At 39.2% G+C, this 16,920-nt stretch overlaps 2 protein-coding genes across 4 annotated transcripts; both read left to right on the forward strand.

Moving 5' to 3' along the window:
- Positions 1-2,649: 2,649 nt before the first annotated feature.
- Positions 2,650-7,493, forward strand: LOC111341240 (doublecortin domain-containing protein 2C). The gene is made up of 3 exons (XM_022948194.2): positions 2,650-3,083; positions 3,730-3,812; positions 5,061-7,493. Exon 3 carries the CDS (start codon positions 5,070-5,072, stop codon positions 6,819-6,821), a length of 1,752 nt encoding a protein of 583 aa, XP_022803929.1. The 5' UTR covers positions 2,650-3,083; positions 3,730-3,812; positions 5,061-5,069; the 3' UTR covers positions 6,822-7,493.
- A 1,403-nt stretch (positions 7,494-8,896) lies between these two features.
- On the forward strand, positions 8,897-15,377 carry LOC148735068 (uncharacterized). 3 transcript variants are annotated; one of them, XM_088754393.1, is made up of 4 exons: positions 8,897-9,336; positions 12,278-12,650; positions 13,431-14,434; positions 14,519-15,377. In XM_088754393.1, the coding sequence occupies exons 1-4, from the start codon at positions 8,976-8,978 to the stop codon at positions 14,539-14,541; spliced, it is 1,761 nt and encodes a 586-aa protein (XP_088610519.1). In that variant the 5' UTR covers positions 8,897-8,975; the 3' UTR covers positions 14,542-15,377. The 3 variants fall into 3 exon arrangements, with proteins under 3 accessions (XP_088610519.1, XP_088610517.1, XP_088610518.1); XM_088754391.1 differs by having other exon boundaries at positions 8,905-9,336; positions 13,431-15,377; XM_088754392.1 differs by lacking the exon at positions 8,897-9,336 and adding an exon at positions 11,406-11,899 and having other exon boundaries at positions 13,431-15,377.
- Positions 15,378-16,920: the final 1,543 nt, after the last annotated feature.

A 16,920-nucleotide genomic window follows, 5' to 3' on the forward strand; every position in this document is an offset into this window, starting at 1 on the left:
TTGGAAGAATGTGTTCGAGGCAGTCCTTAACCACCGAAATGGGAACTTTATCGAAGCCCGGTGCCTTATTGGTAGGCATGTCTAAGACGACTTTTCGCTCATCGTCAGGCGTGACTGACTGGAGGAAACTGACTGAAACACAGAAGTGAAAGACCAGAGAAGCAGATGGCGAAAGCGTCAACCACGCAGCGATAAGGCGGAGCTTGCAGTTTGTTGCCTTCAAAAAGGTCGCAAATTGAAAAGCGCACAAGGAACCCAAGGAAATAAAAAACAAATATTTCCAGCCAAATTCGTAGATAAAGCAGAAAGACTTCATCATGGCGCTAGTGTGCAAGATTCCCACAGGACAAAGTTCTGATGACCTAAGAGCGACAAGTCGTTGTCGTTATGCCCATCCATGGTGGTGGAGAGACACTCTTCAATATATTTGTACCAAGTGCACACGGTATAACGAGCAAGCTTGCAAAGATCGAAGAAACCATGAAATGTATGTTTGGAACTAAGGCCCCTACTACACGGAGTACAGGACAATCTGGAAAGACACACAATAATGAAAATACCTTTCTACTAAACACTCTGTTCAAGACAGACCACGAAATATCGAGATATCTCCATCAGTGCAGCTAGAAGAAATCTGGCTCGTGGATCTCGCTGAACTGGAGGAAGTGTCAATTACGCCTTGGTGCGAGGGAACTCGGGCTTACAAGAACCCCCAGAGTTACGATTGCACTCTCATCTTATTAGAGTCGTCTATTATGTACAGAAGTTAAGGACATTAAATTTGACTCTTGATTCGCGTATATAATTGCTTAAATTCGTAAGAATCGACAATTCTAATCAAATCAAAAAATCTCGTGTTCAACTTGCCAAAGCTTTTATCGTTAGTAGTATATCAGGACCAGATTATTGCCTTATCTAAATTGCCGGCTGTGCTGGAATTCTTACCCCAATCATTTATTGGGAAATACTATGATTCTCCGACAATTTACGCTGTTCAAGTAGAGAATGTTTAACTTACAATCTGATATTGACTCATCTTTCCTGTTCAGTGGTTAATTTTGACATATTTGAGCTGAGTATGCGCAGCATAGCACCTTAGGCAAGACAACATGGTAACCTATATAGTTGAGAAAATCTTGTTGTGACCTACGTGCGTACTTCGCCCTCTGCGTTTGCACTGATTCAGAACTGGGAAACAGTTTGCATCCGCATACATACGCAAGCCGAGGAAACAGTTGCCTTAAGCAAGCTCCGGGTCAATAGAGTCAAGCGATAAGAGGTTTGCTGTAGCGATGAGAATCGTAGATAGTACTGTGAGTGACTTCAACTGAATGACAGACACAAGGAGGTCAGTACATTAGGACGCTTTAAAAAACACATAAAGACGCTTTAACGGGCAATGGATACCCTGATTGAACCATACACAACCTGAAATCAAGGCTGGAAAGCAGATGACTAGACGAAACTGTCCGACTCACACGAGAAGGAGGTCGCCACTTCAACAAAAAATGAACCAAGGATGAGTATAACGTAGTTATTCACTCCTTGCATTAGGGACACTCAGAGAAATTCAAAATTACCAACATGTGGAAGCAAATACCTCATTCAGTCAAAGGATGATTTAAAGGAGGATAGTTTCGCACGGTCCGTCTACAACATCATTTAAGTTGACTGACGCAGGTTACGCGGACGAAATAGAGAGAGCGATGAGAAGCAGATCGATGAAATATAAGAGGGAGAGTTCTCTTAATTGGGAGGTTTCTAAAGGCATCCATAAGATAAAAAAAAAAATCACTCAGTTATCCTGAGTGAACCAAAGATCTTGTTGAATGTCTAAAAGAGGCGTTTAAGAGGCCATTCTACAATACCACCGCCTGTGAAGAATAGTCTCAATGGTCAGCTGTTTTCGACTTAGGACTGGACAAAATCCAGCGGAAAAAACTTGGTCGAGAACGTTGAAGAACAAGGTCACTTTGACGTTGACGGCTACGTGAACGAGTCCAAAAATGTTCTTCCTGAGAGATGATATGCTTGTAGAGCGACTTGCTTCCGTCAAACATTTGAAAGGAAGAGTGCAACACACGATACCCGTTACACCTAAGTTGACTAGCCATAAATTATCATAGCAACAAACGGAAGGCAGTGAGTGAAACATCATATCCCTTACTATGACAAATGCTTTTTCAAATATTGCTCATGTTCAGACAAAAGAGTCAGTTTCAAGATTAATTTTCACAACTGCATCAAATGATTTGGACACTGATAAGGAGAACGTTCACTTTGTACCATTAAACTTGCATTTAAACCCCAAAACATCTCAGTGCCTTCAACATTTTTTTTCTCCACAAGGAGACCGATGTTAATTTTCTAATCTTTCGATCATCTTTTGTAGTTCTCCCTTGCTGTCAAACCACAAAGAAAAAAGAAAGGAAACATAATGCAGACGAAAAAATGTCGAGAAAAGAAAGGCATTTGTTTTTTGATAATTTTTTCGGAAAACGACTTTCAAATTTACATAAATCACAAGAGGTATTATGATAGCGTTATTTTCAAAGTGTTCACACCTTATAAGATAAACATCTTTTCATTTACAGCCAGTTGCAATTATAATTCTTTGTTACTTTAGCAGTGCAAATGTTCCCTCTGTCAATAGCAAGTTGCTATGTACGCGTAACCTTAGAAACACGACTCTTTCTTTCCTTTACAATGAGTTACGTTACAATCAACTGCCAATAAGTTGAAGAAAAAACCGTCTACTCTTCAGATTTGGCTTTCAAAGGTGGTATTGGCGGACCTCGAGCAAAATCAACTTAACATAGGAAAGACATTGAGCTGATTTTTTATTTTCATTTCTTGTCACAAGTAAACAATTAATCCTCCGACCATCATTTAAAATTGATCGCAAATTTCCATAAGGCAGTTGTTTTGAAAGCTACGGCCGTGTCAGCCATGTTGGATACATACGCTATTTGCAACAAGGGGTTTAAAATTCTATTTGAACGATTAGTATGATCAAAATTTATTAAAAACGACTTCTTCTACTCGCGAATCAAGAACAGAAAAAAAGGGCAAAACTTAAAAAGGTAAGTTTGTCTGAAAAATTTCTCATAATGTAGGGTTGAATTTCATCTTCACCGAATCAGTACAACATTTCAGCTGTCCTTCGAAACGTACACTTATAAAATAAAAAAAATTCAACATTTCAGGACATAATTCAAAATCGCTTTTACAGAATTTAGTCGGGATGGCTCTCTAATTCAGCCGCGACAGGGGCGAACCTTGAACACTTTTGTGTATCAAATAAGCAGCATTACTGAACGAAGAAGCGAAAATCCAAGAAATTTACTTTGGGTGAAATTAAAAATTGCACGATGTTTACAAGTCAAGAAGGACATCGAATCGAATTTGCGTGAAAATAATTGAGTCGTATGCTTTCTTGAGTTCTTAAGTCTTTCTTTCTTGATTTATGATCTGATATAAAGTTTCGCTGTCTTATTTTCATAAAAAAAATTGGGCAGCATACTTGAATATTGATGCTCTGCCTCCGAAAAGGGTGGCCTATCAGTTTGACGTTTACTGAGAATTGATGTTCGAACCGCTTCGTCAATTGATGCACTTAGCAGAACGAAGGTCATTTCGATTAGCGTATCGCCAAGGAACATTACACCTCCATCAGGAATTCAAAACTTTTACATGGCCGTATGGTAATTCACTTGTTTTTGTATACAGATTTTATTTGATTGACGCAAGGAAATCTCAAAACACCAGTTGACAAGGGAGAACAAAAGCTCAGCGCCTCTCAGTCGCAAAAGGTAAGATTGTGTGGTCACATTCTGCTAATTATAGACAAGTAAGCTTTTATAATCGCAAAAAGAACCGCTTAGGTTGCCGCTTATACGGACGTGTAACCATAGTTGCTCCAGTGAAAAATAATATATTTCATCGTTTAGCAAGTACACACCTTTTTCTACTCGTTATTGCTGTCAGGATTTTTCTAATATAAATCTAAAAAAACACCGAAAGCATAGGCACCTGATGACGGAATGTTTGACTCCATAGTGGGTCTAGTGGAAAATAATATCCATTTCATCGTTTAGCAAGTCAACAAATTCACATTTATCTACTCGTTATTGCTATCGGGGTTTTTCCATTTATAAATCTAAAAAAACACACTGAAAGCATAGGCACTTGATGACAGAATCTAGCTCATGTTTGATTAGTTGTTTCTGGAACCATCTGCTGTTTGCACCCCTCTCGCTTTCTCAAAAGTATTGGAAATTTGCGACATCAGCAAAGTTAGACACGCAAAACCTTACATAGGGTAAGCCCTTATTTGAAAATGTCCTATGCTCCTAGAGGTAAATAAAAATCACTGCCAGATTAAAATGTTTCACGAAATTGAGACGAAAGTAGGGTTACATTTTCAAACTCTTTCGCTTTGTTTTGTTCTGGTTGAACTTTACTTGGAGATCAAGGAACGTAAAAATATTGACCTTACGGCAGCCGCATAGTAGTTGTCAATCACGTTGACAAAGCTGGATTAATCTCAACAACATTATGACATGTTCTGTCATCAAAAAAAGTATAAACGCTGAAAAATGCAAATTACACGCAAGAAAACACAGCAAATTTGCTCAGATAAAATCCCTAAATATTTATCAGCTTATTTAATAAACTTAACTGCCCTCTGAACCAAATAAATAATATTCAGATACCATGGAATAGTGTAGGCCGGTTATATCTTCTTGTACCATTGTACTCACTGCTCATAGTTCACTGTAGGCTTAAGGACGTACCCTTTGCCCGATGAGCTTTCTCCAATTGTTTTTCCTTTAAACCTTTGCGTGACTAGCATTTACTTTCTTCTAACCAATTACTAAAGAGATGAGAATAAGGTAGTGTGAATAAAGGAGATGATCACCAACTATAAAAGCTCTTGTAAAACAAATTCTCTTTGTCAGCATCTCAGGAAATGTATCGAGAACAGTAAAGAGAATATGTGTAGTGATGCTGTAAGGATGTAAAGGGTTAAAAACTGTTGTTGAAACTATTCTTGATAGGCACCCAGAATGGCGGCAACAGCGTGGTCGTTGAGTCCAACAGTGACCGTCAAAGTCTATAAGAATGGTAACCCCAACTTTCTTGGGAAGACACTTGTTATCAACAGACGCCACATACGCAATATGGAGGCTCTGTATGACGAGGTAACGATGCACATTTCGGCATTTAACGCCGTGCGAAAAATATGTACACCGATCGGCGGGCGTCCGGTTCAGAGCTTGGAGAATATTAAAAACAAGAGCGTTTACGTGGCTGCTGGGAGGGAGTGTTTTAAAAAACTGAACTATGCAGATCTGGGCATAAGAAAGCCTCGCCCTCCGCGAAAGGCGAACAATTCGCCCAAGAAAGCAATCATCGTGGCTGAGGGGAGACACAAGATGGATTATGAGTGGGCGAAAAGAGACCTAAAGATCATCCACGTGTTTTGTAATGGGGACGTGTTCAAACCGAGCGTCAAGATTGTTCTTCAAAAACGCCTTCAGCAAAGCATGGAACAAATTTTAGGAATTGTGCAAGAACACGTTTTCCTAGCGGCTGCAATTGTATTGTACACAATAGATGGTAAGCTGATTTTTACTCCTTCCCAGTTGATCAGTGGACAAAATTACGTGGCTGTTGAACGAGGGAGGATGTTTAAACGAGTGAATTACGGTGCTGCTTCCTCTTTACTCGCTAAAAGTCCGCGTGGGCCTTTCTTGCCTATGATCGGCAACGGACAACTAACCAACCCAATAGGACGATCGTATAAAAAGATTTCAAAACGAAAACCGCAGGTCACAAAAACCAACGCGCAAAGCAAATCAATTGAACACTCAAGAGGCAATCAGTCAAGTGTCACCACTATGATCGTGGAGTCACCGCGTGACGTCATCTCAAACGTGTCCCCAGATCTCCCAGTGGCCACTTCATTACTACGTGCATCACAAGACATCCAAGATAGTTTCACCATCTCTGCTTCACCACCTGCACAACTCGAAGGCGATACTCCCGTTCAAGAGTACACTGCTCGGGTGATAAAACAAACTGACAACGATGATAGTTTAGTAGCTGACAGCGTGTTCAAAGCGAGTGGTTTGCAGCAAGAAAAAGCAGCTGAAATAAGGGATAGCCATCAAACGAAGGAAGAAAAGCCATTAGACCTACTTCCGGCGGAAGAGGTCCTAGAGGAAGTGCTCCAGGAGGTAAAAGACACAAAGACTTCCATCGAGAATTCTCACGTTTCAAACAAGGATGAGGCCCACGTCAAAGAAATTGAAGATGATGTTGAAGTTATAGAGGATGATTCCAATTTGAGTCAAGTAGCGGACAAAACACCTCAGTTTCAGGCGCAAGCTTGGCAGTATGAAGAGTCGCAATTAAGCATCAAAAACTCCGATGAAGAGATAAAAAATTCTCGTCTCCCAGCAAAAGAGGATCGCGAGAATCCTTCACCCTCGGCTAAAGATCGAGATGAAACGTCTTCTGTTGACGACATTCCAATACAAAGAGACATGAAAGAAGGTAAAATACGGTCGGATTCATCGCCTAAGCAAAAACCTGCGAACTTCACGGACGAAGAAGAGGAACAAAATTCATCTCCAGCCTCGGAAACGGACAAATCTGAAAATGAAGATTCTGATAAAAGTGTGGAGGAAAATGAAGATGATGATGAAAAGGAAAACCAAATGGCCAACAACGAATTAGAATCAAGTAATCCTCGGAAATTTTCAAAACCAGACAAGACTTTGAATGGCATTGATAAAACCAACTATATTTCTTAGCCTCTGAACTCTCTTCTTCTTATCACAAAAATAAAACATAACTCAACGTCCACTATGTGATGAGAATGAATAAATTCTTACTCCCGAGCTTTTATCTCGATATAACATCAAATTCTCTTAGCAACTTGGAGGGGAAATGGACAGTAGGAATAGGGGACAATTACGCATCTAATACTACATTTTATTACAAACCTAAGCTCTTAACAAATACTTGAGAACGAGCTGAACCGTGAGGGCGCACAAATCTTGAGGAGTTGGGCAGCGGTGTTCTGCCGATGGAATCACTGAACGTTTTATAATACGTTAACAAAACGATCAATGAGAAGTTAGCACAACGACCGAAGACGTTACTAAACTGGTCGTTAGCGAAACGACTCGTATGCGAAATCACCGATTATCCTTCACAGAAGTTGTTTGCTGTAAATAAGAGTATCGATGTCATTTGATTTCGTCACTTACGTGTCCTTAAATTGACAAGTTATTCATTCAGTCGTAAGTTATACTTGTATTATACAAGGTTAAGCTAGATTAAATCTTGTAAACTCTATATTTATCTGCCCAGCGCAGCGTTGACTCACGTTCGCTTGGGTTTTTATTCTCGGATTCATAATGGCTTCTCCCCTCTGTAAGTCGGTGCAATGTTGATTCGTAATAAACCCATATATTCAAATTCATTGATTCATAATAATCAGCTCGCAGTTGACTTGTTAGCTCAGTTGGTCGAGTACTGCACCAGTATCGCAGAGGTCATGGGTTCAAATCCCTTACGGGCCTGAATTTTTTTCAGGCCTTAATTCCACTACTACATAAGTGTGTTCATTACTGCGAGGATTGCTTTCATACGTTCCTTCTGAGATTTTCAGTTCTCGCTTGTTTTATAATATTTTGAACACTGATCAACTACGCGATCTGCCGCAGGCTAGAACAACTTTGCTGCCAAGCTCATCTACTTTCCGCTTGTTAAGCTTAGATGATTTTCCCTTTTGCTGAGCTTACAACTTTTCGCGTCTATTTTCCGGGCAAATCGGCAGGTGTATTTCTGCATTCACGGTTCCAATGTTCTGCACAAATATTATCAGAATACTAGTTTACAACAGAAATCCGAAGAATTCTGGTGTAAGAAGCCTGTATTTCAGGGTCCCGCGGCAAACCATAATACTTGAACGGTTGTCCGTTTGCTATGCTCGTTCTGAAAGCTATTTTCACGGAAGGCTGAGTAGCAAAACTACTTGACTATGGTGATCCTAGCTTTTCAACACCACTTTGTTTACGTGCCCGCCATGTTTGTTGAGCTGCCCCTACAAGGCTCTGAACTAGAACCAAGACCTCCCAGTGTGAACGTTCCTAATGGGGAGAGGGTACTTAATTTGAAATGTTTGTCACAGTTCCCTCTTGCTCGAAAAGAAGGGAAGATGAGAGACCCTGGAACGAAGTCGGAGAAAACTAGCTCGTTAGCGGGCTCTTACTATAAGCGCTTTGGCACGAGTGTTTCTTCGCTTGGGGGAAAATATGTATAAGGCCTTGAGCAAAGTGAGCCGAATAAAGGTCTGCAAGAGGATTAACACTGATAATGCCAGGCCCCAGGTAATTGTTTCCCCGACTCGTCTCTAATCTTCCCACGGGCGGAGAAACAAGCTTCCAGCTAATGACAGCTTGGTCGCTGGACCGAAATCAAGCTTCACTAAGAGCCTAAACCGAAGAAGCTCATAGTATTTGAGCAACGTTCACCTAAACGACGAACTTAGAATCTTATTCACTTACCTTAACATTCTTGTTAGTTAACATTTATTAAGACTGTCTGAAATTTATTACGAATTGAAATAAAAAATAGCCGTTTCTGTTGTTTCATTGACGTAAAACTAAAATAGGTGAAGGATTATTAATTAAAATTAAACAAAATTGTATTTACAACATGAAAACGAATTATTTTATTGAGTAAACTCAAAACAAAGTCTAGACTTTTATGGCTTGAATGATTACATTTTGTGGAAAGCGAGGCACAAAAAAATATCTTTTAAGTTTCCTGTTTTGTTCATAAATCACGGATTTAAATTTTGTTTTGTTCAGTTGAAACAAAAAAAAAAAAACAGCTGCCTTTGTTAGGGAGGGTTTTGAAGTACCATTCAAACACATTATGATTGTTTCGGTGTATTTATGTGCCCATTAACTTTGACTTTAATTGCATTTGCCGGAACGAAAATTATATCATTGATGCATCATAAACAAAACTCTTATTTGAAACTTCTCCCATTAAAGAAAATGTCTTTGTCAACGGTAACTACCGTGCAGATAACAAAGTTAAATGAAAGTCGCTTTAGAGAAGAGGCTGTCGATATATTTAGAGTTAAAAAAGCAGCCAAACGCTCTTTTTTGTGTAAGGATCGCCGTGAGTTTGGTTCGCTGCAGTTTACGATAGGAAATCTGCAAAAAACCAGCGAGAACAACATCAAAGAATATGAAGATAACAAGCGTAATCTACAGTGGTTTTTGTACAATCTTCAGCTACAGAGAACAGGTAAAATTTACCGCCAGAGTAAATCGCGTACTCAAATTAGATCATTCACGAGTTACTCTGAGCATTTAATTATATTCGAAGGTACTTTTTGGGAACACCACTTGTGAATTAAACTAGCCTTTAAGTGTCTTTTGCGTCGCTTCCCAGCCTTAATTCTAGATTGCCCTAAAACTCATCCCAAAAAACACCACTTAATTTTGATTCGTAAAGCACCTTTACCAAAATAGTTAATCCTTTATAACAATTTGCATAACTAAATTAATCACTTATATTCAATCAAAAACATGGTTTCATTAACAAGGGTTTTCACAGTGAAAACGGAACGGTTTAAAGCCCCTTTTCCAATGTTCCGGTCTCCCGTGTGATTGTCACCAAATGCTGCAGGGAGGGGGGTGTACTACTGTAGTGCGACTTAATTTAGTTACTTATTCCCACCGATTAACTACAACAGAACAGCCGTTTGATGAGTTTTTGCACTAAGATTGCCGCTTTTATAGAAGATCACGCAATGGTAGCCACTCATTTTAAAGTAATTTCGAGACTTTAAGACTCCGGTTTTAAGTTTCCCTATTAAAAAGCTTAGGTTTTTCCTACCAAAAAATACACGTTGTTGAAGGTATCCACCAAGCCTGAGTTTTAGGTGAAGATAAAAATCGATTAGTTATGCAAAGTTGTTCAAAGTTTGCCCTGAACTCTCTCCAACCCTCCCCATGCGACAAGACTCCGTATGGAAGCGGTTAAACTAATGCTTTAGGATGATGAAATATTTTTTTAAGTGCCATACAGTCATTCCTTCGTTTTCATTGCACATCTTAGCTGTACAGCTTTTTGACGCTTTACTAACGCGGGCACATTTTGATCAAAAGACGGATTCGGACAATGCGTGTGGTTACAAGCTTGAGATTTGATCCAGATCATGGAATCATTCTGATCCTGCAGGAAACTGCAATTCTGAATTTGTCATACGCGGTTGAAAGCATAAGATTTTCAAATCATTTTCAGATCATCAGATCACCCTGGACATAATCTTTTAATCATCATCACAAAATGGAAACTTTTTTCTTTGTGATCGCCTTGAATTGTCACCTTCCGCAGAACGAATAGAAAGCAGTGTACGGTTTATTGAAGACTTTTGAAGTTAGCAACAACCTTGCTTCTGTACACTGAATGTAAACAAACTGATTTACGATATCCCGGATTAGGGGTGATGACGTTATGAGAAACTCTCGCTTAAGAAAGGGCGATGGTGCGGGACAACTTTTAACACAGTCTAAAAATTCATGGCTGTTTCGCAAAGAATATTGCGAGAAGACATTTTGAGATTTTTCTCACTAAATGTCTTACTGATACACAACAAATAAGTCTCGACAGTTGTCAGTCTGCAATTACAAATTAGCCTTAACTTAAACGTGATCAATGATGAAATTCAAATTGCAACTCAGGAAAGTTATTACTGCCATGCTATTGGTTCTGTTGAAGTAATTGGAACCACAACATTAGGCAAGATAAAAATTTTTAATGGCCTTTCTTTAAGAAAGCTTTTAAATTTTTTGGTCTCAGTAATACCGTATGAACATCTAAACAAGCAATTTACCTACTAATAATTTTGAAAACACAAATGATTATGCACTCACCTTTGTGTCTCACCGATATCGCTATTAACAGATTAACACTAAAAACTTTTAAGTGTTATTTTTTGCGTTACAAGCGGAATCTCATGGTTATTTAATCTGCGAGAATGGATTTTTTAAGGAGATGTGCGAAGCCTGGCGCGAAGCGTTTAACCATAAAAATAATTTGCGAGAGGCATAGTCGATATTTCCGACTGTTTCTGTTTCAGTCTGTAACTTTTTATACCTGTTTTTATTTTTAATCATTATTTTTATCTAAACTGCGTAAGTCACTTTGACAGAAAAAATCTAATTTTTGTTAATAGTACCGTGTCTTCTAGCTTAGAAGGGAAATAACAAACTAATTGCTCGTATTATTATTAAGTCTATGAGGTGTAAAGAAAAACACATTCGCGGTACGATTTGCATCTGCGTAAGGGTTCGGGTGCTAATTTCAGTGTACGTATTTACGAAAAACCGGTGATTTGGCTCCCAGAGACGGCCAGACAAACAAACCCCTTCATTTTTTGTATAAAATAATGCTACTTAAGAAAAAGGATGCACATCTCTACAATTCACTGCGTGCTAAATTTATGAAAGATTCACGCCTTGCATAATAGATATGCCGAGAGTAATCTTACAGGAAAACCATTCGCAAATGTATTTCGATGTGAAACACAGCAGTTTGCTCGTTTATACGGGTGCAAAATATTTAAAAACAGATCAAGACAGGCTGTCGAGGTCGCCCCTTTGTCAGGAATATGTTTTGGATGGCGCAAATCTTGCCAACTCAACGAAAAGAGTGTGTTATCGGAGACTTCGTAAAGAAAGAGTTTCGTTGCTAAAGGAAACGAAGGTGTTGCAAGGAGAGGTGGAAGTAATTTTAAGAAGACATAGGGAAGAAAAAAGTAACTTGGAACAAATTGTACATCATTTGAATTTTCAAAAAGAAGGTGAGGACGTCCAAAAGGGTTTACTTTCAATTGAATATTCAAACGATCTAATGGCGACATGGAAGTAGCTTTTCGTGGAATAGTGATGCATTAGAAACAGAAAAAAATCAAAACGTCGTTAGCTCTTGTATAGGAGATGATATCTTTTGCAAGTTTTCTGGCCAATGTTCGTAGTTTTCTTGTGGATTGAAAAATCGTTTGCGGTGTCTAAATGAGTATTGGCGTGGGCTCGCCAAACTCGGTTGGTTCGTAGGAAGAAAAGAATCAATGAGTTTGTAAAAGTAAAAATATGCTGTAAAAAACAAGACCTATACTCTATACTCGTTATCATCCCTAGTTGTGAAAAAATAACCGCCTTTACTTATCAACCTCTCACAGGTGCGACACCTCTTGGAAGTGTTATAAGTGGCAATGCGAGTGGTCTCGTGTCTCTACGCGGGATGCAGGCGCAAAGTGATTGTCGGCTCATCAAGAGTATTCGCCGGCCTCTGGCACCGGAAGCTACGCGAGATCACGGAAACAGGCTGATAAATTTCCAGTCTGATCTCACCTCCAAGGAGGGCTCCATTATTCCACGGGCTATAGAACGCGAAATTCTGAGAAGGCGAAATAAGCGCTTGAATGCTATAAGACAAGAGCAATTAGAAGGTGTAAAACAAAGAGAAAGGCAACTGGCAGACACCGTGGGCGTGTACACAAGGATAAACATGACCAAGGGAAGTTTGAACTACAAAGGAAAGCCGAAATACAGGTACAGGAAGTCTGAACAAAGATTCCGTGCTGTCGGTGGATAAAAAGCACACAGTGGTGACAAACACGACAAAGACTCGCACATCGCAAAAAATTTGATATCGTGTGCTGATATTATGCGTAAACTTACTTGAAAAACAAACAAATACATCGTATTATCTTCATTTAGACATTCATCGCCTGGTGATGGCAGGTCTATGAGCTGAGATACTCCCAGTTGTAATATTCCTACGCCCAAATCGTACAGAGAACTTATCTTTTTTCTTTGCCGTGTTAGGCTAGGTTCTCAAAGAATTGTGCGGACACCATTTGGCAAAGTTTGATGATAGAAAAAACATCCAGCTCAGGTTGTATCCCGAGCTGATCTAAATTAAAACTGAATTTCATTGTTTATTGAAAGACAGGGGAATAGGGTTAGAAGGGTCTGGTACACAATCTCACCCAAACTTACTTTGAGTAACACCCCGGATACATGGTAGACTACGAGGACAACAATCAGTCACTGCTTTTCGGCGAAGTCCGTCGCGTGAGTCATAAAAAATCAGTGCAACGAAAAAACGATTGGAATTGGAGCCTACGAAAAGTAGGTGGAGTTACACGTGGCGCGCCAACAGGATTTTTTTTGCCTCTGATTTTCTTTGACTAGCGCCACAGAATAGAAAAGGAAAAAGGAGGAGCTACTTGTAGTCTAGATGCATGGCTGAAAATCAATCATGCACGTTTAAAAGTTAACGTCGCTCAATACTTCTCTCCCCCTTTCTTTTTTTCTATTCATTTGCAGGAAAGATAAAAGAAGGACAAGCGACTCTCGTGCAACCTTACCAACTTCAGTCAAATGTCACTACGATTTACCATTAATAGAACTCGACCAGACAGTCAGCTTGTGTTCTAAGGAATCTATTGAAAAGAAAAAGTTCCATAGCAAGTATGAAGAACTTCTACCAGATGCGGAAAGGATGGAACTTATCTTTCCTGTACAAGATAGTCCAAAAGATAAAATCTGCAGTTTGGTTTCAAAACAAACAAGAAAAGAATTCAAACGAAAGAAAGAAATAATTCGAGGGAAGAACATGGCCGCTAACCTTCAAAAAGATGATCATAAAAGCATTCAACAGGAAAGCTTTTCTAAGGACACTGAAAGATGTAAGCAACCCGGAGACCATATGGTTTTTCTACGTAAAGATCAAAGTGAAAATCAAAAAGACATTTTTGATGAAGAGATTCCCGTCGATTCTGTCGCGGTCGAAGAAACTTCTTCAGCCCTGCATAATACCAAGACGAAAAGAGATCCTCAGAGAAAGGTAGACCTGATTTCCGAAGAAAGAGAAGGAATAATCTCGAAGAAAAATAACAGCACAAAGATGGTTCGCACCGTCAGCAACAAAATCATTCCCCTTCTGAAATTTCAACGGCAAAGGAAGCCAGCAATTAGTAAGGATCAACATGATTTCTACATCGAGAGTGTCATGAAAGAGAATAACGTTATTAAAAAACAAGCAATCACCGAGTTAAGCGAAGTGCCACATGAAGGTGATGGGGACAAATCCCATATTCCTTTAAGCACTAAGAAGCTACAACAACTTATCCGTGAAAAAGTGCTCAGCCAATCACAGAAGAGCGACGAGAGAGCCAATAAGAAAACAGCATTGCTCACCGACTACGTCCGCACTCTACAAAAGCACATGGGGATTAAAGACTCAGAACCGGAAATTGCCAGCAACTCGCCTGACTTTAGTGCAACACCATTCATAGCTGCAGGAAAAACTGGAAGTGATGACAAACAAGGTGAAAAACCAAGTCTCTTAGAAAAAAGGTTGAAAATGTTGCAAAAGCAAATAATAAGACTACCTACTACATTCACATTGATAGATGGAGACTTGATAGCTGACTAAGAAGACAGGAAGTCCAAATCTCTCTTGTCTCAAGTGTCAAATGTCTCTGGTCTCCTCGCCCCACTTTACACAAGGGTCGCCGAGGGAATTGGGCGAGGAGATAGCTGAAAAAACTAAAATCTCCGTACTGTGGCAAAACGTTGTACCATAACTTGAAGAAAGTAGAAACAAAAGACTTAACTATTCAGTCATTAGCACTGATAAGATAGAGATTTTACGCTGATATCTATTAAAGCTTGTCTTATCATATAAATGTTACACCGTGAGTTTCGATTTACAAGGCGATAGAGTAGAAAAAATGTCTTAGAACTCTCTCTTGGGATCAACGATAGATTTGAAGCCACATTTATTTTATGAAGAAAAGCTACCTTTCACAATAAGTTCGAACGCTTCTACGTTGCTGCTCTTGTATATGGCTGAAACACAAAAAGCAAAACTGAAGTTTAATTGTTGTGAATCATCTGTGAAACATCAAGCTCAGCATCATCCTCAGCTCTGTGACGAAATACTCGGTAAAAAAGATAGAAGTTTGCTCAGTTGTCTCCCGTTCTTTAAAAAAAAGGTAATGTATCACACTGTTGGTAGGAATTGAAACAGTGACTGAGAAACATCGGCTGCTTGGTGATATAAGCCCAGAGTCTCCAGGTTGAAATTTCGTGTTTTATGATGATGAACATCAATGTACTGCGGGCAGCCGTCGATGAAGATTAAATCTTTAAGCATCTTTTCTAAGCGATTAGCCCAGATATAAAATTTGCCATCAATATTATGATTATTTTGCCTAGGTTGTTTATTTGAAATCTTACCGATTTAAAAATAAAATGTTATTTCAGTTTTCTCGTTGCTTGGAGGCACTTAGCAGGGGTTTATAATCATGAATAGTTGACATGGAAGATGTTTACGACCTGTTAGAATGTTCCAGATGAAAGGTTTACGTGATCAGTGACCTAGTATGATAACAATCCAAGAAAGCGCAGTAGGTTCTCAGATCAAGAATAACTTCTAGAAGAAAGGTCTTAAAACCGATTTAACGGGTACGAATTTTAGAGGTCAGATCGGAAAATGACATTTTTTATTATTTTGTTGTTATCGAAACTAGGGACCTCTACAATCCTCCTATTCCAAGAGATGCATGGAAAAATCGTGCAAGGCAGAATAGCCAATTAAATGCCTAATTATTCATCTGCACGCGTGCCTCTAATATTTCATTAAGGTTATCAGGTCTGTTGATACCACAGCAGCCATAGTCATACAACATCATTACGACACGCTGGCTCGCTCGGTAGGGGAAACGACGCCCCGTGGCGCATAACTCCTTGATTGTCGACGTAAATTGAATATCCTTCAAAAGCATTATTTCAGTCTAGAAAAACAAGTTTATGATATTCACTCCAAAGAACTCTTAACTCTGCCCCGGAACTTTTATGTTAGCGGCACTCCAAGCAAGAAAGCACGGAAACTCCATTTTTTTTTTTTTTTTTCGGTAATGATCTCTTTTATACACTGTTATACATTGTTTTCCTGTCTGTGGTACTCGAAGTTAGCAGAGGTGCCGCAAAAATATAAAGAATTATTTCAAGTGGAAGAGCTTCGCCGTCAAAATCCTTGATTTGATATATATATTGTTTCTATGATGATATTACTTGCAAATTTCAAACGCTTTGTGAGTGCATGTTTTTCTTTTGTTGTATCAGCATAACCGTAAGCCTTTGACTCCTAGAAAGAAGAATTTGCAGGTTGCTTAAGATTAAGATATAACTGGACGACAAAGGTTTTTCCATTCCAGTCTCCTTTCCACACCGTGATACCCATATATTTGATGCAAAAATAGGGTAAAAAACACTGAACCTTCCATGATTTCCTGTGTGGCACTGCAAAAATATTTATCATATGTTTTTGTCCAAGGAAAAAACCGAATTAGTCGCCAGGTGGATATGATTTACTTCCTCCTAAAGGTGCAACATTTAGATATGATTTCCTACTTAACATGAGGAAGCCTTAAGAGACTAAGAGAACTGTTTTAAAAAGATTCATTTGCTATATTGGCCCGAAAGTGGCTTTCGCTGACGTTGTGGCAAGATACAAAACGGCTCTTCTCTCGCTTCTTCGCCACTCTTGACCCACCGCTAATAAGAATCTGTCGCTGACAATTTGTTGTAGACATCCAATAGCCGTTTTAGACTCCAGAATATTGCAAATTTACCATTGCGCCCATCATTAAATATTCAGTCTCTCTAAGATCCAAGCGGGGCTCCCAGTGCTAAATGCTTTCTAATTAAACCTCGGCGTCTGCTCATTTTCGATATCGGTCAATAAAACCGCAGTCCATAATGGTGGCATTGATTACCAATTCATCGGAAGAAAAATACTTGATGAATT

The sequence above is a fragment of the Stylophora pistillata genome, chromosome 3, assembly GCF_964205215.1.
Source record: "Stylophora pistillata chromosome 3, jaStyPist1.2, whole genome shotgun sequence".
In the NCBI taxonomy this organism is placed as follows: domain Eukaryota; kingdom Metazoa; phylum Cnidaria; class Anthozoa; order Scleractinia; family Pocilloporidae; genus Stylophora; species Stylophora pistillata.